The sequence below is a fragment of the Dufourea novaeangliae genome, unplaced genomic scaffold (genome assembly GCF_001272555.1).
Source record: "Dufourea novaeangliae isolate 0120121106 unplaced genomic scaffold, ASM127255v1 scaffold396, whole genome shotgun sequence".
NCBI lineage: Eukaryota > Metazoa > Arthropoda > Insecta > Hymenoptera > Halictidae > Dufourea > Dufourea novaeangliae.
The window spans coordinates 24,915-49,994 of NW_015374265.1; the positions used below are offsets into that span (position 1 = coordinate 24,915).

The 25,080-nt window shown below is 32.8% G+C and overlaps 1 protein-coding gene across 1 annotated transcript; it reads right to left on the reverse strand.

The window, feature by feature from the left end:
• Positions 1-4,063: 4,063 nt before the first annotated feature.
• Positions 4,064-22,904, reverse strand: LOC107192649 (enhancer of split mgamma protein-like). Its single transcript, XM_015581961.1, has 5 exons — positions 22,746-22,904; positions 19,695-19,799; positions 15,532-15,621; positions 10,388-10,663; positions 4,064-4,677 (listed from the first exon to the last, which is right to left on the reverse strand). Exons 2-5 carry the CDS (start codon positions 19,746-19,748, stop codon positions 4,348-4,350), a joined length of 750 nt encoding a protein of 249 aa, XP_015437447.1. The 5' UTR covers positions 19,749-19,799; positions 22,746-22,904; the 3' UTR covers positions 4,064-4,347.
• Between the last annotated feature and the right edge of the window lie 2,176 nt (positions 22,905-25,080).

A 25,080-nucleotide genomic window follows, 5' to 3' on the forward strand; every position in this document is an offset into this window, starting at 1 on the left:
GTGAAAAGCACTCAAAGTAATAATCAGAGGGTTAGGATTTAGAGAAAATAAAACTTACCCCATACATGCATCTTCGATACGCAATAGTCATCGTTAAACCAGATTTTGACATAATCTATAATTTATAAAAATAATAACAGTTAATACAACAATGCCATTAATACACGTGTATGTACCCTCGTGAACAAACTCGCGGCTTCCGTTAGGGGAACAAGTGATATGAGGAACAAACCTTCGACGTGGTTTCAGAGTTACTGAAATTTATGCCAAATTAACATTCGGTTTAACATTTATTTAAGTATTTAAAATAAATTTATCAAGCGGTAGGAGGCCCTTTCCAGACCACACTTATTTCCCTAACGAAAGCCGCGTTTGCACGTTAGTGTACATTTAACCATTATGATTAGATTGCGGAATTTATACATTTATCGTAAGTGTGAATATGTAGAACACAAAACAGTTAAAATTTTCGAAAGGTTAAGTATAAATTCTACTTTAATGTGGACCCAACGAAACTTTGAATACAGGAAAGAGACCATTCGCGTAATTTCAGTTCAGCAAATTAATCCACAAAAATCTGAATTTGCATAAAAATCCGCAGTCTAATTATGACAAATATAAGATTACCTATAATAACAGAAATATGTACATGGTACTGAAGACAAGACAATAGAACTATGGAATACCTGGAAACTACCGCACTTATCACTCACCACGTGGAAAACATAATGGCATCTGCGATTCTGCAAAGCGCGTCACGAGCACCGGCTTTTATCCCCACTCCTTTGTTGTGTACGTTCCAGCAATGTAATTGGCCCTTTCTTAGAGTTCTTTCGCTATCCTTTGACATAGGTAGGCATATTCAAAATTGAATCGACTCGTGACTGCTTTCACGATGAACAATTGTATTTACTATGAATGTTATTAATAGTTATTTGAGAGATAAAAATTACAGAAACTAGATGTTTTTGTCTAAACTAACAAGTTAGTAATATTTTGTACATTTTTCTTATTAATTTCTGTTTTGTTTCTTCACGAATTTGTTACTATCAATTTTGGACCACTGTAAAGAATACCGAGTATAAGTTCCTTGAAGTTTACATATTGAAATCTCAGTTTGACTACTTCAACTCATACATATACATGGTTGTAAAATTTTACAATGTTTTAGCTAATAATATTAGATTCCGATTTTTTTAATTGGTTCTGGTATAATAATTTCCTCCATAGGTAAACGAGCCGCGATGTCACCTTTTCCAGATTAGAATAACCCGTTCTCCAAAATCAAAGCCACGAATTGTACATGTAAATCGACTGGCACGGTTTAATTCACGTGAAAATATACATCGAATATGATAAGAGAAAACTTATTTCAACAGAGGAAAAGAAGGAAGAAGAATCAACGGATGAGAAGGATAATAGTGAACAGTGATGAAGTAAATCGAGGCAATTCCTTTTGGAAATGTGTTTATTTTTTCAGAATATCTAAATATATCACATGTACGATTTTCAATTGCAAGGTGTTGCAGCGAAAGAATTAAATGATTATCTTTAGAAAAAAAATCAGGTACTCGTCAAATTACAATAAAGAAGTTATACAATATATTCTACTTGTTGACACTATGATGGATTATAGCATCTACCTATTAAAACTGACGAAGGTACAACTCCTCAAGTACAACCTTCACTGTTTAATTAACTTGTGCCAGTTTGTGGTACTCGTCGAGCTAAACGGTCTTGTATCCCCTTTTCAGCGTAAAGATTAATAATTTACGAGATATTAACAATTAAAGTTCACTGATGTGTAATATATCTTATATATTTTCTTAAATTTCAATTCGACCTGCGAATAAAAGAACAAATAAAGTACAAATCAAAGAATTTTATTGTAAGCGAACGGAGTAAGTATGTATCCCTCTTTTCCCTCTGCGATTCCCGTAATCGTCACGTCAGCTCTGCACAGTATCAACTGCAATCTTCGAAGGCTTTACTATTGCGCCAAAGAGGTTATTGAAATCATCGCTACGTCACTGATAGGTAAGCACGCACTGCACATGAACAACCTTTAATTGTTACTATCTGGTGAACTACATATTAAACGCCTACACCCAGAAGAGGGCATGGGTGTGTTCAGTTTAACAAGTACTACAAACCAGGGATTTCTACTGAAACGTAAAATACCGGTATTATGCCGGTATTTTCGGTTGTACCTGCGTCCTATATCACTCTATATAAGCTCTACCCTTACAGAAATAAAAAAATACCGGTATTTATTTCGGTTTTCAGTAATATATCGGTTTCGGTATAGCTTTAATGGTATAATGCATTAAGCCCCTGCTACAACTGACAAAAGCTGATTAAAAAGTGAGTGGTTACACTTGGAAGGAGTTATATTCGTGAGTAGTTGAGGTAACTGTTAATGTTATATGTTATGTTTTATGCTAAACGAATGTATTATAATATTAAGATTAACCGTATTAACAAATTTAGAAATTATAATTGTCTACGTTTAAATATAAAAGGTTTACATTACAGATTTCATGTAAATGAAAAACGAAAAAACCTAAATGATTATACTGCACTAACAGATACTGTCGGATCAAGTAAAAGCAATAATGAAATGAGTACATAGTACAATATGTTTAGTATAATTTGAGTTAACACTACTTAACATAAGACAAGTGTTATTATACAAGTTAAAGCTGTAACACTTTGTCAGAGTATATTTAAATACCAAATAACATTATTTGCGAATATAATAACATTTATTTTGCGCAGATATTTTTAACCAAAATATAAACACGTTTCTTATGTAATATTGAAGATGTAGGTACATCTTGATAGTATGTACATTTCTTTACCCAATTTTTAACAAGAATGTAACAATGCCGAATGCTCTTTCGTTCTCTGAGTCAAAAATAATTAGTATAATCGATACCAGCGTTCTGTCTTATAAAAACTGAAACTGGGATGAATTGTCATCCCCCAAAACAGAATCGGACGATATGTTTTTTGGCACCTATTATTTTCAGCCATTATGTTCAGATTGCCAGACTCAGAAAGAGTCTTCTGTTTATAATAGGAGGGTTACAGTTCATAACTTAGTTACTCGTACAAAAGATCTGGTTCGCACAGAAAAAGAAAAGAATTCCCAAGATTGTGTATTTGTATACCAACTACTAATGATTTTAGAATTAGTAATATTCAAGTAAAAAATACTTTCATTCGAATCAGTTATAATTATAAATCGAAGTATTTATTAACACATTCATCGCTCAGCCTATTTCGGTAGACTTTCCGTTCACACCGATTGTATGATAACTACGTGGCAACATTTCTGCTTTATTATGGTTTACACTATTTTTCATGAAAGTCTGAATACAGTAGACTTTCGTTTAATGTAAGCCCCTTTATTGCATCTTGGAAACGCCCCTCGTTTACACATATTTCTCACAGCATGCGCACACTCCACTCTGTCGTGCAGCAAGGAAGGAGTGGAATACATACGGTGTCACGCATGTTTAACTCGCATATTTTTCATCACAGAAAGGGCGCTGTATACAGAGTGAGTCACCTAACAATTGCACCTCAAATATCTTTGTTATTTTTAAAGATACGTCAAATGTCTTAAGGACAAAGTTGAATGGTTCAATGGGGTTCACACGATACCAACAAAAAATGTAATTTCTGTCATTATTTTTTAGAGATATCAAGGTCACCTTAATTGTTTTAAATGGAATCACCCTTTTTTAAACACCTACAATGATAGTCCTTTTCATTAGGAATTCAATGACTATAATTATTCAACGTCATTCAAGGACACGAAAAAAAGGGTGATTTCATTTTAAAAAATGAAGGTGACCTTGATATCTCTAAAAAAAATGACATAAAATCAAAATTTTATTTGGTATCGTGTATACCCCATTGAACCATTCAAATTTGTCCTTCAGGCATTTGACGCATCTTTAAAAACAATAAAGATATTTGAGGTGCAAACGTTAGATGACTCACCCTTTATAATATTGTTTTAATGAAACGTTTCAATACTCAATAACTTCCGTGAATAAACTTTTTAATATTTATAAAAATAACGGAGATAGTAACACCCTATATTTAGCTATGTCGAACAAGTGAACGGACGGGAAAAGCGCGTGTGTGATTGGCCTTCGTTTATTGTATCATTCCTGGAAATTTGACTCTCTACAGCCCCGAAATATGTAATAAACGAATATCGTCTACTATATCTCACAGCGCTACTGTTACGACATAGCTCCCCCTTGCACTGGATCCCTCAACTGACATTACGAAGATCATTATGTTTGTTACAATTCTTATATTCTACAAATACTACCAAGGACGCCACATATGATCCTGTTTATCAACGCGTTCTACGTCAATTTCTTCTTCATCCTCGACCTTGAATTTTACTTTGACCTTATCTGATGCGTGTTCATATCTCAAATCTTTCACATGAGCAACACAATTTGAGGTTAGTTCCTCACTATTGTTAACACTCATCACTGAGTTACATTGAACCAGAATATTAGTCGTGACTACGTTATTGCTGGTTTCGCAATTGGTTACTGTGCTTTGATTAGAAGATGTCACCCTGGTGTCCTGAATTGCAGCATTTCCAAGGAAAGATCCTGTGAGAAGGGGAAGCGTATTGGTTTTCAACTGAAACAAACGTGGAAACATGTTTTGAAGAAACTATAAATATTTTACAAGTAAAATGGTCGATTTATTGAAACATTAAAATTAAAAGAAATAAAAGAAATTATCAGTATTTACCACCCCTGATAAAAAGTACATTTCATCTACTTATGTATATAATAAAAATATAAAATATTATGAAACGCGTAATAAAGGAATAAAATAGAAGCATTAACCGTACAGCGGAACCTCTGTAATTCGAATGTCAAAGAAAGAGTAAAAATCTTTTGGTTGTGGAGGTTTGGTCTTATCGAAGTTTTCGAGCAAGAAAGCTTTAACAAACAAAAGTTCGACTTACAGAGGCTTCATACAAGGGTTAATATTCATCAACTTGTAGAGGCTTAAAGGAAGATAAATTCAACTTTTGGAGGTCAATTATTTATTGTATACCTATAAATATGTATTCAATATGTAGAAATGTAATTATAAGACGAATTTTAAACAAAACATAAATAATAGTTTGCTTTTTATGGACCTAGGCTATTTTCGTGTTATTATTAAGAAAGTCTGTAATTATACTTTGTGTTAATTGTTAGTTTATTGTAAATCAATAGCATTTTCAACTATGACCAACGCAGTGAATATATTTTTGTATAATATTGATTCAATTCCTTACAGTTCGTTGTTTGTTTATTTTACGTTTGGTTCTGCGGATCTGTTTTTGTAAGTATTTGTTAGGAGGCAAAGGTATGTACGTATATTTTATTTTCAGGCACCGAGAGCATATGCCGCGACTAGCGACTACCATGTTCTACGCTTGCAGTTTTGCAGGTGTATTGTATAGGTTTCAGGCGTGACTGAACGATTTGTAATTGTTTAAAATTTGAAAACGGAGCCTCTAATTTAATTTCGTCACTCTTGATTTTCATCTAATTTTATCAAATAGAATCTGTTAGAATGTGTCGTCACTTCTCATTATACTTATGTATACAGGGTGTTCGACAACTAGTGGGAAAAAATTTAGGGGTGATTCTTTGAGGCAAAATAAGACGAAAATGAAGAATAACGAAATTGCGAAAAATGCTTCGTTTGTTAGTTATAAGCGTTTAAGAATTGACTCAAATGATGGCAATCCGCGCGCACGGAGTATCAGCGGATCACGGCTTGTCAGGGGCGTACAGTCACTTTAACCCCTTGTTCTATAACAATGAGTGAGACTCGTGGTAAGAAATTTGGGCCAAAAACAATAAGCACGAGCCTGTGTATCCGCAAAAAAATAATATGCAATTAACATGGATCATACAAAACGTATAATGATATTAGAATGAAACTAAGATGAAATTTGCCGCACCTGCACTATGATGCATGAAGAAACTACATAAAATAAAATAAAGGAAATTGTTGAACACATACATTCTGTGTAATATGAACCATTTCTAACATGGTATTTGCATTCGGCGTTGAAAGTTCTATTTATAAGTTAATGTCAAGAGGGTCGGCCGAAAACACAATGGACAAGGTCTTCGTCGATGGCAGCAACACGTTGCAGGCAATCCGCGGGTGGTCGTACTGCAGAAGACAAGAGACAGTTTTATAATATCCAGACACGCACACCCTCGGCATTGTGGCCAAGTGGCCCCGAATGGTGTATGAGAAAAAAATACAGATGTTGTTCTAAGAACATACGAAAAGAAACGCGACCTCCAAGACACTTTCCCATGCAGCTCATCCTTCCCAAAAAGTATTGACCATGAAAAAGTGGGGATCAACCTATTACGCCACATCGATCCTAACGAGGGAGGATCAGTTCAACAATATCAGTTGTCCCTTCTGAATTGTACCCTTTGCATTCTACGAGCAAATAAAATTCATGTTCGGAAAACTAAGTTTTAGTTTATTTAGCGATTATTACATAGTGATTATTTAGTAGTGTCGCGTACGTCATCGTTATAAATAGTGCAAATTAATTATTGTAAGTTTTATTAAGTAGTTTAGATTTTATTAATTATTGTAGGTTTTATTAATTATTGCATGTTAAAAATTAGTATAAATAGATGTTATAAATTAATTAGAGTAGGTGAAAAATTAGTGTTAAATAGTTATAAATTAATTATTTTCAGTGTTAGGTTTGTGTAACGTGTAGAGTGTTAAACCCAACGGAGGAACTGTTCGCGGGTGTAATTACTCGCGCAGTGTTGGAACATTTGTCGCGGTCGGAACAATCGCGCAGTGCATATGGACATTTTTCGCGGATTTCTGTGGTGTAAACCCTTGGATACCAAAATGGAATACAGCTTCCAGGAATTTGAAGATATTCATTTTATTTATAGGAGCGCAAATGGAAATGCCTCAAGAGCACAACGGATTTACAGAGACAGGTTCCCCAACAGAACCGTACCAAACGTGAAAACCTTTACCAGAGTGGCCAACGTTTGCGAAATCACGGGATGTTTATTCCACGAAAAACCGGCGGATACAATCAACGCGACGCAGATTTGGAAGAACGGGTACTGCAACACATTGAAAGAAATCCACGCACGAGCACCAGAACCATTTTGCAGTTCAAGAAAGGGTAAGCAACAACACTGTGTGGCGAATATTCATGTTTCGATTGTTTTTTTTGTTTTTCATTGTTTTCGAACGGTATCCTTTGCATTCTGTGAGCAAATAAAGTTCATGTTCGGTAAACTAAGTTTTAGTTTATTTAGCAATTACGTAGTGATTATTTAGTAGTATCGCGTACGTCGTCGTTATAAATAGTGCAAATTAATTATTGTAGGTTTTATTAAATAGTGTAGGCTTTATTAATTATAGCGTGTTAAAAATTAGTATACATAGTTGTTATAAATTAATTAGTGTAGGTTAAAAATTAGTGTTAAATAGTTATAAATTAATTATTTTGAGTGTTAGTTTTGTGTAACGTGTAGAGTGTCAAACCCAACGGAGGAACCGCTCGCGGGTCTAATTAATCGCGCAGTGTGTGAACATTTTTCGCGGTTGGGACAATCGCGCAGTGTGTGTGGACAGTTTTTGCGGACGGGACAATCGCTCAGTGTGTGTGGTCAGTTTTCGCGGACTTCTGTGGTGTACGTGCATGTGCGGATTAATTTCATGGATACTCGTGGACAGGACAATTGTTATACGCGACAACTAGAGGGGGCATTAACCCTCTCTACTCGATAATATTCATAAGAAGATATTTACGTTTCTTACGAATTTTATCGAGTAATAAGAGTTAATGCGATACAAGTGGATTCGACTCAAATACCGCGGGCACAAATTATCGACATCTTCTACGCGGTAAGTAGACAGCTGTTCTACTGACTTTTCTTGCACAACGTTGAGTCTTTAAAGTGATTGTATGCCCCTGACGAGCCGTGATCCGCTGACACTCCGTGCGCGCGGATTACCACCATTTGGGTCAATTTTTAAACGCTTATAACTAACAAACGAAGCATTTTCCACAATTTCGTTATTCTTGATTTTCGTCTTATTTTGCCTGAAAGAATCACCCCTTATATTTTTTCCCACTAGTACACCCGAATCGATCACCCTGTATTTATGTGTACAAGGAGTCCTATCTTGGGTGAGCACTTTAAATTGCTCACTTGTTTATGATGATAGAGAAAAATTGGAGAAAAAATTATTATTTGGTTGAGGGGGGCAAATATTGTGATAGGCAAGGACATTTTCTGAAGTTCATATTTTTCGAAACATCAAGATCATCGTTATTTTTTCAAATGGGACTACGCATTTTTATAATCGTGGCGTAAGACCAATCCAACGACTTATAATGATATGACCCTGACATGACCTTGAGGTTGAAGAATGCATAAATGTATGGGAGTAGATTTAAATAAGACAATAACTACGATAGTGGGATTGCTGCAGACAATTTGTTTTCACAAATGCTTAAAGTAAGGTGACCAGATTTATTTAAGGTCATACATTTTTGGAAGCACCATTTTTTTACCAGCTAATAGCGCTATCTAGTATGAACTAGAGGGAACAGTAACTTTGTACCTCTGAGAAAATGTCAAAATGCTGGACAAACAACTCAAATGCGGGACAGTCCTGCCTAATCCGGGACGTCTGGTCACTTTAGCTTAAAATAATGTCTTCTTCTCTTTACAGTGTTTTGTGGATTTTTCGTACTTAAGATCATATCAAGGTTATACTATGTATTATAGATTGTTGGATATATGTATATGTATATAAGGTGATTGGATTGGTCTAGACCTCAACTATTGCGCCACATTGATAAAAATATACAGTCCCATTTAAAAGAAAATCAAATGACCCTGATAAATGTGACGATGATAAATGACGACCCTGATAAATGTGATTCGAAACATGTGACCTTGAGAAAAATGTTTGCTTATCACAGTATTTACCCCTTCTAACCGAATAATATTTTTATATCACATTTTTTTCTATCTTCGAAAGCAAGTAAGATATTATGTAGTAAGTATTGAGTAGTTTTATGTTCACTGTATATACATACATAAACTTAATATAATGTTCGTTGTATATATTATATTATTGTCTTTTCAGTTCTTTTATGTCACTGATTGTTAATACATATTTATATCAGCAAATGCGTTCTTCATTGAACTATTTATATTTATGTAACAGATGCATCCTTTGAATGTAGTCTCAGCTGTTGCTAAATACTGTACGTTTTGATACGAAATATGAAATTGGTAAGTTTAAGATTTTAAGGTGTTAGAAATAATCTTCTTTACATTAATTTCCCATAGTTGGAAGTTACAGATGTTAATAAGTACGCAATCGAATCCTTCCTCTACTGCGGGCGTATGTATACCCTTGCCTCGAAACGCTCCTTTCTAGCTTTCAGTTATTGATGCAGAATGTATTCATTTGAAAATGTACCAATAATTTTTAATTCACGAGCACCTTTACCCTAAATTCATGAAATTTCTTAAAAACATTGAAATTTACTAAATTACATGCAAGCTGTTGGCTCGGAATACCTCCCAACGGTGACACATCGGCCCCAAATTCCACCGTAGTGACGGTTAAAAGAAAACATAAATCGCTACTGAACGAGTTCTCAACCATGGGCGTAGCCAGTGGTGGAGCAGGGGGGGCATTTGCCCCCTTCCCTGGACGGAAAAAAGCGGCTTTTGCCCCACCCTACAAGGAAAAAAATTGGATTTTTCCTCCCCCTCCCTTCCCATAGTTACAAAATTTTTGCATAATATTTAATATTCCAATATAATTTAAAACACGTCCAAAAGCCTCTATTAACAAAACACATACGTTTTCAACGATTTATGACTTTAAAAACAAAATAATGTGTGTCTGGCTACGTACGGCCTTTTTCACTGTGGCAGTCGATGTGTTAATATTTTTGCCTCCCCCTGACTGATAACCTGGCTACGCCCATGTCCCCAACTACTGTTTATCACGTGCATATAATAAAAATAATCTTATGATTTCGTTAATTTTGTGCATTTTAACATAAAATTGTGAAAGAATATTCTCTAAACGTCAAACATTTACACAAGTCAAAATGTTTTCAATAAATACCGATCCTTTTGCCCACAAAAACTGGAAAGACTTCATAACACACTTCATGTAGAATAAATTCGATTCCGAATAATTTAATAAAACCCCTAGTCGGTGAAGTGTGCGACGAGTTTATCTCTGCTCGTCGAAGAACTTTCGCTTGATTGTTTCGTGATCTGATTATCGATGAAAAAATAATTACCGGTGAACTCGTTGGCCGGCCCTTTTGAAGACCAGCTGCCAGATACCGTGCTAACCTTTCCGCACCTTCACCTGGAAGTGCCGAGAGAAATCTGTAGGCTTCAGCTGCGCAGCGACCAAAACCAGACAGCCACCGACTTTCGGCAGAAATCTCATCATTCTTGGTGGCCGCGCCCGACAATCCGGAAGATTGCAAACCCTGGAGTCTTTGTAAATGACGAACCGTCAGTTCCAGAATGTCCGCTTTCTCCAGCTTGCTGATGTCTTCCCCTTCCGTCTGGAATTAATAAATATTTTTGACTCCGTTAACATGCTACAAGGACATATGCTGTTCGGTTAGCCCTGCGAAGGAAATAATAGCAGATAGGGTAAGTGTGGGTATTACTGCGGATGCCCCGATTACTGTGGACATTTATAAAACGAATAATATTTAATGTTGGAAAGTATATAAACTCTTGAAGATTAATGATAAAATTATTTTGTTGTTATTAATTCTTTTATCGTAGACTGAAATTCGTCAAGACGAAACTTTGATCGATTTTACAATATGACGGTTCTGAACGCCTACTTAAAAAACATTTATATCTTTGTTAGAGTTTATTTTTAATTTTTAATTTTTATTTTTCACCGCAGTATTAGGTGCAGTACTTTACATCACGTGCGTTTATTACTGTGCACAGGTGACAGCGTAATCTAACCTATTTTCGACCGCATTTACTCATTTAAAAAATAAAGCTACAGAATTAATGTTATTGGAAAAAAAATCAGAATCAACAAATTTTGAGTTTCCTTTGAAAAGTTTATTATTATTTTTTTTTATTATTAATATTCATATTGTAACAAGTAGACTGCGGATCTTTATGCAAAATGACATTTTCTAAAGTAATTTATAAAGGTAAGAGCAAACAAGAATTTCTTTCCGCTCTTAAGTAGTTTATTGAGTTCGAAATAAAATAGAAAACTCCTTACATCCAATGAAAGTTGTCTTTTATTGTATTTCACAGAGTGCATAAAATATAGTTGCATAAGATTCGCAGTCTAGTAATAAGGCTATACTATAAATATCTAATAAATTAATACTTTCTGTCTTGTATATTATATCACTTCCTTCTTATAAATAAAATTAAATAATTTTTCTATTTACAGAATATAGGTATTTATACTAATATTTTGCTTAATACAAGTTGCCAGTAATATACGCGCAGTAATAGGTATTTCGTTAGTGCTTGGCACACAGTAATACATGCTAGTCCGCAGTAATTCCTGCAATGAGATGTGGTTTTAATTTTTTTGATTTCTATTATATCTATCCGTTTATTAGGTACCCTGTTCTCATTTTTTTATGGAATTAATGTCATCCAGCTTTCTTTAAAAACAAGAAGCAGGAATTTTCATTTATTTGAACGCTTTATCGAGCACTCTAAAGTTAACCTATCCCTAAAGTCCGCAGTAATACCCACATTTACCCTAGAGTGCAATTCCAAACATTTTGCAAAACACACGTCACGAGTATAATAACACTGCAGTTGGACATTGCATAGATAAGGTTCAAATGTAAGATCTGTCGTGGTTAAAGTTTCAGAAAAAAATTTAAATCTTCATACATTTTAAAAAAAACATACGTATCTTGACATTTATGACACAGAAAATTGTTTATGTTAAATGAACGTTGAAACTTTCAAACTCTGTTTTCTGTGATAAAACGTATAAGGACAATGTACCTATTTCTAATCATGTAAGAGTTTTGCTATCGCAGAAATTGATTTTTATTATTTTTCTGCATTAATTTAATAGCTAATGTATACTACTATTAGACTTAACGTACTCAAATAAAATTAAGTTTATTATTTTAACCTGAGTGAACAGTATTATACTCCAAAACAAAGGCTCTGATAAAACATTCTGTTATTTTTGTGTCTCTTGTTTGGTTTGTTTTTAATTGTTTTTATTTTCATATTAATCCGAGATGTAGTAGTTTACATTATTTATTATCTCTTTGAAGATAGGTATTCGTCACTTTTTTCATATATTAATTGTTTGTGTTAATAAGTAATCCACTGCTCATTAAAAAATCAATATTCAATGTCGTGTTCTCACGTTGACTGAGCATTATGAAATATTTCCTAATAGAAGATTATTAATTTGATAATATCTCAGTAATTATTAATTTTAAGCCCTCTTCGATATACTACTTTTTTTACACAGAATGTGGTGCTTTATTCAAATTCGGGACAAAATATTGGACATTCCATTTAAAAAACTGCAGGTGACTCTCATATCTCGGTAAAAAAGCAAAGTAACAAAAAACAAATTACAGCACTGTATGTTTTCCTGGAAACTATAAAAATTCGTTTGTACAACAAATAACTTATGAGTTATTTGAAGTCGTCACGTTACGAGACTCACCCTGTTTAGTCCAATGTCCGAGACTTGAGTTTCAGTTACAAACAGACTGCAAACATTTATGTAACTTTAAACTATGAATAACAGAAATGAATCAGAAATTTATATTCCTTCCTCCAGATTTCGTCCATTTAAAAATAAGGCAAAAATGTGTTGAATCTTCACTTGCGTTTACATATTTTTGTGTAATAACTTTATACGTTACAAACGCATAATATCGACATTCTAATTACGACAATACTATCGATATTCTAAATTTTGTGGTCTCGTCGGAGGTATTAATGCAATGGGAACGATCTAAATGATAACGAGCGGCCCCGTAATTGCAGCCTAGTCGTGTGTTTACTTGACACTTTCGTAGAAGTTCCCACGCTCTAGGCATATTTAAGCAGAGAATCGATTGCACGCGTAGTTGCAGCTGGAGAATGCATTTCCTGTTGCGAGTAATTCATAAAATTACAGGGGGAAACGTGGTATCGTGCGGTCTGTAAGTCGAGCAAGAAACCGTGGCTTCCTTTAAAGGTCTTTACACTGTATCGAAGAAATCATAGCACGTGTTCGCACGGTCGATGTACTGTTGTATCAGTTATGTTATTATTAGGAGCAAACACATTTAGTTATAACTTACACAGAAATTCGAAACTGTAGGTTTAATATTAAGTTAATATGAACTTGAGTGATTCAACTGGGATATACAGGTTGTCCCACCTAACCCCGCCACCCTTAATTATTCTCTTATTTGTTACGATACAAAAAAATGGTCCGAGAGAAAGTTAGTGTATTTTAGGGGGGAAATTAGACTATGAGGTTGAAGGTCATCTCAAGGTCATATCTTTTGAGATTTCTCTAATGGTAACGTTTTTTTTAAGTGTACGTATCCAACAATGTATCACACTATGACCTTGAAATGACCTTGGGTTGAAAATTTCACGATCGTGATTTAACTTCATTCACGACCGTGATTGCGATTTTTTTATCTTGAGTGAATCTGCTCACTGCAATTGTAAGTCTTTAACAGAAGAACGTATTCAATATAATTTTACGATGAATTACATTACTAGTTGTGTTTTTAAAAGTCACTAGAAACAACAAGAAATTCTAAAAGAATGTTTTACTAGGTAAATGTAGATTATAATTTATAATCATTAATTTATCCATTATTCTTCATTGTTTCTAATTATTCCTTCACTTTAAACGATATAACTCGAATTTTTGTTTCGATGTCGTTAATATAAAATATACAGGTTATGAGTCGCGTCTAAAGAACTGTTATGTTTCTCCACCAATCAGAAACGATCATGAAAAATCATGAATTACTGTGAAAAATCAACGTGATTGGGAACGAACGTGATCGAATCACTCGTGAGTCACAAGTAGCAGTTCCAGCCATCTCTAAAGCTCGCAGAAAATAAATTGCAGAAACAGAATAAAAGCCATCATCGCATTATTTATTATATAAGTGTATGTTGAAAGCGTTGTCATCCCACAGTGTGATACATCGCTGGATACGTTATGATCTCCTCTTTGTAATGACAATCAAAAAAATAGGGCATTTCATTTAAAAAAACGTTACCATTAGAGAAATTTTCGAAGATATGACCTTAAGATGACTTTCACTTTCATAGCCTAATTTCCCCCCTAAAATGCACTAAAACTTTCTCCCGAACCATTTTTTTGTACCGTGACAAATAAGAGAATAATTAAGTGGCAGAGTTAGGTGGGATATCCTATATATGAATTGCATAATCCATTCAGGAAATATTCTTGGATATTGTGGGGAAAAAATCAGAAGAAAAGTAAATGCTATTGTGGAAAAGAATGTGGGATTTACTAATTGTAAGTTACCAAACATTTCAAGAATTTTAACTAACGAGGGCGTGCAAGGACCGATAATTGTGCCAGAACGTTGCTGGAATAAGTACGCACCGATTACTTCGTGTGATGTAGAGCGGTCGTTCTCCGCATTCAAAGTAATTTTGACAGACAAGCCTCACCAATTGACAACAAATTTAGAAAAAATGGTTACAATTTACTGTAACGCGAACTACAATCTACTAGAATGATTGTGAAAAATATTGTTAAATAATGTATATTGTGAATATTGTATGACATTAATATATTGCTTACTATAGTATATGTTATATGTATATATATATTTTGCATATTTTTAGTATACAAACGTCACATGCTTTTTGCATATTTATCGTGCATAATACTGTCGATATTATTACATTTACAACTTATAAAAGTCTTTTTGAACTACGATACGATACAAGTTTTAATAGATAATCGTTCCTGTTAAGGCTTGTAGATCTAGTCTGATTACCACCCTTTCAATGGCACTAAAAAGCATTCGAGACGCATGTGTCAATTGTAATGTTCAAAATAATTTATTGTTGGATACATTTAATACATTTTTTTCATCTGCAATTAATTACTCAATATTTTTTCATATCACGGGAAAATTTTGTCATTAATAAAGGTGGTGAAAAGTTTTTCATAATAAAGATGGTGAAAAATCAATGTAAATTACAAATGTTTGGTAATTAATCGTTCAATTTTATAAAGCATAGAAAATCTCAAAACTTCATTGCAACTGAATTGCTTTTATCAGAAAAAATATTGTTTGACACTTCTATTAAGATTTTCTGCAAACTTAGATAGTTTTTAAAAAAAAGTTCTAAGTTTAAAAAAAAACCCCAGTCATTACGATAATAATAATGTATAATAGTAGTTACATACCTCTAAAGCATCTATCATAAGATTCTTTAACTCATCGAGACATTTATTTATTCGAGCACGCCTTTTTCTTTCCAAAAGTGGTTTTGTTACCTATTTTGAACAAAATAACTACATTAATTATTGACCAAAGAGGAAAGCATATAAATCTAATTATTAAGTCATACATATATTTCGATCTAGTCTTCCAGCGAAAGCTTATGTTTTCACTGACAGTGAAGTCTTTTTCGAATGTTTAAATATTCCTGCAATTTCTAGTAAACAGAAATGCAATGGGCTGCATTTACTACATAACGGTCGCTTAAATAATTGAAGAGACGGGAAAACGATTGATTGCAATTTCAGATGAATATTTGAATGTCGAACCAATTGACAAGTATCACCGTTATTTGTAGAAACTGTTGAAGCATTCGAAGCAGCAAATAGAGTAGGGGGGATAAAATGGTTCTTGAGGTCAATTTTTTTAAAACATCAAAATCATGGATGTTTTTGTAGTGTTTAATTATTATAGTAGATGTTTAATAGTGTTTAATTAATATTATTAATATTATATAGTATAATATAATTGATATTATATAGTATTAATATTATATTGTTATTTGATAATACATCATGTTTCTTAAAGATACACTTTATTAAAATGAGCCCGCCGATTTACTAGGCTGAATCATGTGCAACTCTGTATGGTGGTTGTCTGCTTGCAGGCGTCATATGTGGTTCTGCCGAAGAAACAGATATTAAGGGTACATTCTAGTGTAAATGCTGTAAAAAACGGCTGTATGTAGTAATTTTGTAAAAGAAAACTATAACACATAGAGTTAACAATAAGTCTATGGTATAATATACAGGGTGAGTCACCTAACGTTTGCACCTCAAATATCCTTGTTGTTTTTAAAGATACGTCAAATGTCTTAAGAACAAAGTTGAATGGTTCTATGGGGCTCACACGATACCAAAAATTTTTTTGTTTTTATGTCATTTTTTTCAGAGATATCGAGGTCAGCTTCATTGTTTAAAAGAGATTCACCCTTTTTAAACACCTACAATGATAGTCCGTTTCATTAGGAATTCAGTGACTATAATTATTCAAGGTAATTCAAGGTCACGGAGAATGGTTCCATTTAAAAAAATGAACGTGACCTTGATATCTCTAAAAAAAATGACATACAAAGAAAAATAAATGTTGGCATCGTGTGAGCCCCGTTGAACCATGCAACTTTGTCCTTATGACATTTGACGTATCTTTAAAAATAACAAACATATTTGAGGTGTAAAACGTTACATGACTCCCCCTATATATATATACATATATATATACAATATATATAATATATAAATATATTAATACAGGGTTGACCATGAAACGTGATCAGTTTACATTATTCTACTGCTAGCTTCTACTGCTGATAGCTCGACCAAAATTTTAGCTAGCGCTAACATGATTCAAGAAAAGCTTTGAGATGATTGTACCAAATTTTTTGTCAACCCTGGTTACCATAGTTTTCCAGGTCACCTTCAGTTTTTGATAGATAAAACTATAATTTTTTTACGCCCATCTTTTTAGCGGATACTGAAACGAATTCGGTAAGCACCATAACAAATAATATTTTTCTTCTTCTAAACCAAAGAAATATTAAGAAAATATCATTCACCTTAATTAAAATGATGTTTAAAATGGTGTGCATCAGCTGCAATGCACTCGTGTAAACGGCGAGGAAACGACTGTTTAGTTCTATTTATGGCGTCCGCACTAATAGTTAAGCATGCAAACATATTTTCGATCGAACAGCTAGCAGTAGAATAATTTATGCTGATCAGGTTTTGTTGTCCACCTTGTATACATTTTAAGATATGAAAAACATTTTTTTTTGTTTTATTTTGTTTAATATATATTACAAAAACCAGCAATGATTGTGACATAAACAAAAACGGATGTCCAAACAGTGTAAGTATATAAAATCTTGAAATCCATTCATCTGAAGTGAAAAAATAAATGTATTTTTTAAAACTTATAATAACATAAGAAAAACTGTGGCATATCTTAAAATGTATATTAATAAACTCCAGACTAATTATTTAATCTATGTCTTATAGTTTTCTTTTACAGAAATCTTAAAAAAACCCGTTTATTTACAACGTTTACACCGGAATACATCCTTAACTCATTTTTGTTTCCAAAATTCGACTTATACATACTATTTTAAAAAGATGGCTTATATATAGAAAAATAATTAAAAATGTCCATCTCATGTTTCTGTATTGTATTATTTGAAAAAGTATTTATTGCGAAATGACTACAACATGTTTGGAACATATAAACAAGTCGCAAATTAATTTATTGAGAAACTTTCTGAAATAATTATTATTTTTGTGGGGATATAGTGCAGTTCCACAGTTTTCACATTTTGTATGCGTAAAGCCTTTGCATACAAGTCATTTAGGTACACTTCTCCTTTGAATATAGGATTGCTGGATAATGTTTAGTTTCAGACGTTACTGTTTTATGTTATTAATGCTTATCTGATTTTATCAAGGGGACACTAAATTGACAAGCTAATCAACAGCAACTTATGTACTCGATAGAACATTCCCAAATCGTTAGATTAAACGTAATGGCCGAAGATTTTCGCCAAAACGTTCACCCGATCTGACGCCATTAGACTTTCTTCTCGGAGAATAATTGGTCTTAGAATTTGATTACTTCTGGATGTACAAGGTTATCTGAAGGTCATAACTCAGGCATGCTCCAATGGATTTTGTCATCTGCTACACGGTACAATAAAAAGAAATGTATGCTTTCCTGCAAAAAAATACCGGTGACAAACACGTTTCGGTTTGAGCTTGAAAAACACGGAAACATAACCTTCAAAAATGTTATTCTTCCACGGCATTAACAGAAAGGAGATATTTACGTAGTTCCTTTCAGTTGGGACACCCTGTATAGCTGTTACGATGTACAATTGTTTACTGCATCAAACGATATGGTAGTTTATAATTACCATCTATTCTTTCCTCTCGTAAACATTTCGATAAAAGTTGCTAAAACATGTGCTTGTTAACGCACTCCGTGGTTTATTATGTCCAAATTTAACACACACTAAACACTTACAAAAATATTTGTGAAAAAAACAGGTCATTTATCCTAGATTAACTCCACCCAGGATTTTTAAAAAATTTTCTTGACCTCGTATAATAATTCCTTATAAAATTACAAGCAATTTTTTAACTCAACATTTTTTTCTATCTCCGTTAATTTTTATATTTAACATATACTTTTTCAACTTTTACTTTGAGGGTTACTCTCATTCTGTAAACAAGAATCTGGATAACTACAGAAAAATATGTGCCGAACATTGTTAATTCTCTATCAATGTGTCAAATTTGATCAACGTCTCTCCTAAGTGTTCAAATACTCATGGACAGGATTACTTACGCATGTCCATTGGCGTAACTAGGTGGGGGCCACGGTGGGCCTGGCCCCCCCCAGAATACGGACTGGCCTCTCCGTTCAGAAATGATTGAAATATGTAAGAAAAACATTCGCCAGTTGGTAAAATTTTATGTTATAAAAAATACATACTTGAGCCGAAATGCAGTACGTACCGCAAGTAGACAAAATACAGTACTATCCTCATTACGTTAAAGTATTAAGTAAAATTGTATTAGTATTAAGCTGTTTAATTTTTACATTCTACTTAACTAATAATCCTGCAACATCAATTGAAGAGTCGGATGCTATTAAGGGAACTAGCGCTAGAGAATATGAAAAATATTTTTGCAGAAAAAAAACCACAAATTGAAGCTTATATATGATACATTTTAATTATAGGTATCTGCATATAATATACTTTTAATTTTAATCAATCTCAAATTTCTTTTATTTTTAAAAATTATTTTTATATTCTTCTATTCGTAGTTTTACTGTTAAATAAATATGTAAATAATTATTGCAAAATGTGTGACTTTATTTTGTGCAACCCACGTATGTGGTATAAAATACGTACAGGTGCCTGGTGGGGAGTGTTATAGGCGAAAGTCAGGGTACCTGGCCCCCCCAGAAAAAAGTTCTAGTTACGCCAATGCGCATGTCCCCATGCGGAATGAACCTGTTAAATCGCAAAACGAAAAAAACTTTTTATTCTACTTTTACATATTAATTTACTTACCTTTTTGTACTGATGGGTCCTAGAAACAGGGTGAGGGTAATTAAATGACATCATTGTACACGTTGGGATCGTGGATGAAGACCAATGAACGGAGGTATATCGCACCTAATTATAAATATGTATACATATGAGTACTTTGAAACACATTACAATTAAAAGCATATTTAATTATGTTATGCAAGTATTTTACATAACTAGACTTCGAAAACTGGAGATGGAATTATGTTTTTGATTACAGGAATTCCTAAATTATTTTTACACCAATAGTTTACATACAGAGTGGGTATATGAAAGTAGCATATTGATTTATATCAAAATTATTATTTGTTGAAATTTTGAAACATTTCAATGATTTAAAGGTGACCTTTTTTCTCTCATTCTTTCGCGGTCGTATCAACTAAAAAACTTTATTAATAACGACAATGTTCAGTTATATCACACTTAGAAGTAGGTTTTGTTTCTTTGAAGAATTTGAGCATTAGCCATATTTTTCGTGAGTAAATGAGAATGGGTTATTTTTGTATTTCCAATCTACATTCAGAAAGTCGCTAAGTTTTTTTTCTACTTTAATAAGATCTTTTCAGTGCAAATAATGTTTATTTTATCTTACATTAATTAATTACACACGTCTGATAGAACGAGTTACTTTATTTGAGAGACATGATCTTTAACTTCAATTAATTTCATTCATGAAAAACTAGGCCATCGATCGTATTAGTGTATCAGCTGAGAATCAGCTGTTCAAGTAGTATGTATAACCCAACACATCGTACGTATTTCACCCGTATTTTCACCAATTAATAACTCGGAAACGAAACCTCGAACACAATTTCGTCATTCTTGATTTTCGGTTTAAATTTACATGTAGAACCCACCTTGTGACAGTGCCTCATTTTTTATTAACATCCTGCACGCTATACCAATAACAAAAAAAGTTCATATAAACATTTATCCGATATGACCTTGTTTTTGTGGTCCTATTGAAAATACATATGTTATGAAAGATTTATTATGTATTTCATTAAATTGTTATTAAGTTATGTCAAAAAATAATTGAAAGAAATTTTGTTTATTGTTTCCCTTTTGAAATAATTAAAAAATGTACTAAATATGAAATAAATCGGCTCACAGTCGTTAAAATGTAACGAAATATTGTTCGTTATAATCAAGCGTTTGTTAGGATTAAATGATATTTAATCTTACTTAGAATAAATTTCAATTTTTTTAAATTGATGTATTTTATTATATGTTGCATTACAACAATTTTGTGCCCTCCAGACATAAATCAATGTGACAATTTCAAGTTACTCAGTTCGTATGTAATGTAGCGATAGGTAAATATATTCTCTTAACTCATTTTTCTTATTTTTCTCCAAATTCCTGGCCCATTTTTACTAAACACAATGGCGGGAATGTACTTGAATTTAACTTACACTTGCCCATGAAATAAAATAAAGAAAAGCAATGGTACAAAATTATAATTATATTTGGAATCTTACTAATTGTTATTAACTTTGGTATTTCAGACGACTCAGATATATCTTCTTCTATCAGATAGATAAATCAGTTAGCTGTTTGAAAATTGTACATAAACAATTATTAATTAATTTCTTCATTTACATATTGTAATGTAAGTTGCGAAAAACTTTGACAATGCATTGATATGACATTTAAACATTATTGTAAGAATTTATGAATCAATTACTTCAATTGTTTTGGTAATTATAGTGTTAAAATTGTTTCCTTACATGAAGCGTTCAAGGTGAACAGCAATGTACACGGTAGAATAGGTATAAACAGTATTTAAAGATCGAGCAGAACTACAAACGAAATTTATGATTATTTATATTTTGCTTTGTATTTAAACAAAGTCAAATACATAATAGCAACTATAATAATAAATGCTTCACATTTCATAAGAATACTGTAATTTTTTTATTAATAATTAGTGTCTGCAATTACATGTAAGTTTTCTTTTCACTTCTCCAAATACACAATATAACTTGTTTACCATCATAGCAGTGATTGTTAATAATTGACAAAAACCTAATGTCTTTTTTAATTTGTAATTATATGATTTTTTATTTAAATCGTTTAGGAATATAAAATGGTAAATCAATTAGTTAAAAATAATTTAAGTACGGGATATTTTAAAACTGTTGACAGCAACATAATTAACCGACATTACTCTTAATAAAATTTTTAGTTTTCAACTTTACGAGGCAATTAATTTCTTATACAATTTAATGTTGCTTATGTATGTATATGTAGTTATACTATTAATATAAGAAAAACGGGTATATCTTTTCATGGTTATTTTTGTTTACTTTCGTTTTTCTGTTTACCTAGTCCTTCTACACGTACTACAGAATGCTTTTACTTACACAAGGAATGAATTTTTCCTATCCTCAACAGTTACTTTGAATTGATTTGCGATTATTCAAATGTAGAATCAGCAAGCATTTATTTTATTTAGACATGAAATTGTTAATTAAATAATCTAATTTATAAATATTACTTGATAGATTGTATAGAGGCATCGCCTAAGAAGTTTAGGCACACTTACCGAATTCGTATGCAAACAAAATAATGAAATTCAACACCTTCTTCCTAAAAAGTTTCATTCAATATATATTATATTGATATTTGTTATGCAAATACACACAGGCCAAGGAAAATCAAGCACTAACACGATAATAACGCAAGTACGAGTTTAACCTTCTAACCGGTACGTGTACGTAAACTTTTGGATCGCTAATCTATATGTCAACAAAATAACCAACATACAAATGTAAATAATCTCAAGCACAAATAAGTATGAAATTAAAAAAATATAACATCGTCTTAAACGACATTTAATCTATTGTTTAATGTTTGGATATATTTTCTTACGTACTTCAATAAATGTGTAATTTTAAATATCAAATTAAACATGTCATATTAATAACCCGTAAGTGAATTCCATATACATATAAAACGAAAATTATTGAGCAATCAACACATTTCACACTTTTTATCCGTAAAAAAATAGTATTCAATTTCGTCCCTTACACGTTAATGCATTTTCACAATAAGAAACCGTTCACAGCAATAGAAGAGGTTACATCCGTGCACGTTACTTAATAGTCAGCGTTGGGGAAACATCGTAAACACTTTTCATAAATGTCAAGAGCGGACGACGGCGTATCAGGCGTGAGAATACAGAGCAGAATTCACTGACATTACACAAGCAAATGCACGCGTTGAAGTCTCTAGCCAAACTGACTCGCCACTACCATTCAAGCCGCGGCTACCCTCACCAACTTCGAACCCTCTACCGAAGCAACGGCTCTGGCAGATCTCTCTAAACGTTTTGAATGTGTTGCACATACAGTAGGCGACAAAAGGTATCGTACATCCTTTAAAACAGAACAACTTTTTTCAAATTGGTCCAACTGACTTGAGTTCTTTTGTGAAGTTAGGGACATTAGTTTACTGAATGATGTGTAAAAAAAATTGGAAAATATGCAATTGGTCCGAATCGCGAAGAAAATAGTTAAGTTCGCTTTTTGTGACTTTTTTATCCGAGATTGTAATGAAAATTTAACAAATACATTGCTTAGATTTATGTTAGTTATATGCATGCTGAAAATTTCATCGAAATCGGTTAACGTTGTTATCAGATACAAACGATTAAAAATGTTGAAAATCGCAGTTTTTCGCGACTTTTGACCCACAACTGTAGTATATTTAAAGATTCTTACATCTTTCGATGCCTGTTACTCGTTTCTGTATTACCCGATTTCAATAAAAGTTACAGCATGTATATAAAATTACAATAAAAAACGACATTTACTATTATCTTCGACATTCTGAAAAGTCGCAAATTTTTCAAAAATTTTTTAACACATCATTTAGTAAACTAATCTTTCCAACTTCGCAAAGAAGCTCAAGTCACTTGGTCCAATTTTGAAAGAGTTGTTCTGTTTTAAAGGGTGTACGAATACTTTTTTACCCACTGTATGGACTGGCCGAGAGTCGTTTCTACCCACAAGGGTGTTTTCAAAAACGAGCCATAGAGTTAGGAAGGATGATTCAATTAGCAGATATTTACGTGACAATTCGATAGAATTACAGAGAGCCCTTTATAATGACTGAAGGACTTTGTGCCTTTATCGTCGAGTTTCTGGCCAATTCTCTTCGATGCTTGATAATCTGGCAGACGAATCCCTTCATTAACATTATCTCTTGTCAACCAGATGAAGCAACGTAAACTACGCAGACGCAGCTAGCCGACTGTCGGCTGAAGTAACTCGTTCCAGCTGCTTGAGAGAGTGTTAAAAAAAAAAGAGATAAAATTTGTTCACAGTTTAACGGCCTTTCTGGTACCTTTCAATACATTGGAATGAGCCCGATTGTGCTTTTCTTCATTCACTTTTTCTTTGCCAGTTCTTACATTTAAGACCATCACTCAGCAGATAACAATTTCTTTTCTGTGAAGTTTAATGAATATTCAGTAATTAATGAATATGAGTGCTTAGGTAATGGTTGTGTCAAAATAATATGATATTTATGTATGAAATATGTAAAAAAAACTATGAGCTTCCAAAATTAAATATTGTTATTAATATCAAAAACACAAAAATACCTACTGTAACATAACGAAAATAATTTTTTAAGTCATACATTAACTCTCTGCTCGATGCTGCTCAAGTGACTGGACAAGCGTCCAACGACTACGCAATCAGCATTCTCATGTACCAATGAATAATCTCGGTAATTTCGACACTAAAAGAAAAAGATTTTATTAAAACAAAGTGAGTATCAATTCTGGAGACCTTAATAAGTTCAAGAAACCGTTACTTAATAGAAAGACACGAATTATTTATTATTTACGAGCTTGAGAAATGCGCTCCCAATGTTAGCGAAACATTTACGAAGGCATTCATGTCGCCTCAAGTTCATGATTGCTATATGATAATATTTTTTTTAAATAATACATACCGCTTTTGTGAACATTTTTATATGATTTATGACAAGGAATAACCGAGGGGAATTATTTTCTATCCTGAAGTTCGCTATTATTTTTAAAAAGTTTAATATTAACAAAAATTCACGATAGTGTCCAATCACCAGGACGTGTCCAACCATTGGGACATTTACCTTACGGCGTAAAGCCTAATATTACGCTACCGACAGTCAATATGATAATAAAATCAATTTAATGAAAATAATTCCGTTTAAATTGGAATGCTCTAATACAAGTTCAATGAGTTTTATATCGAAAACAGCGTAAAAACAACCACTCATTATATTCCACCAATTACACTGTTTAACAAATTTGAACTTTTTTTTCGTTGTGTCACCTCTAATAAGCGTTTCTGATAGATCTTTATGAGCTGAATAC

What these genes read in the sequence shown, in the direction of transcription:
- LOC107192649 (XM_015581961.1), bottom strand. Translation starts at nt 19,748, where the DNA reads ATGATGTCATTTAATTACCCTCACCCTGTTTCTAGGACCCATCAGTAC. An exon ending in TTATGATAGATGCTTTAGAG is followed by an intron (nt 10,664 to 15,531) that starts GTATGTAACTAC and finishes TATTAATTCCAG; the next exon opens with ACGGAAGGGGAAGACATCAG. An exon ending in GCCGGCCAACGAGTTCACCG is followed by an intron (nt 4,678 to 10,387) that starts GTAATTATTTTT and finishes CGTTTGTTTCAG; the next exon opens with TTGAAAACCAATACGCTTCC.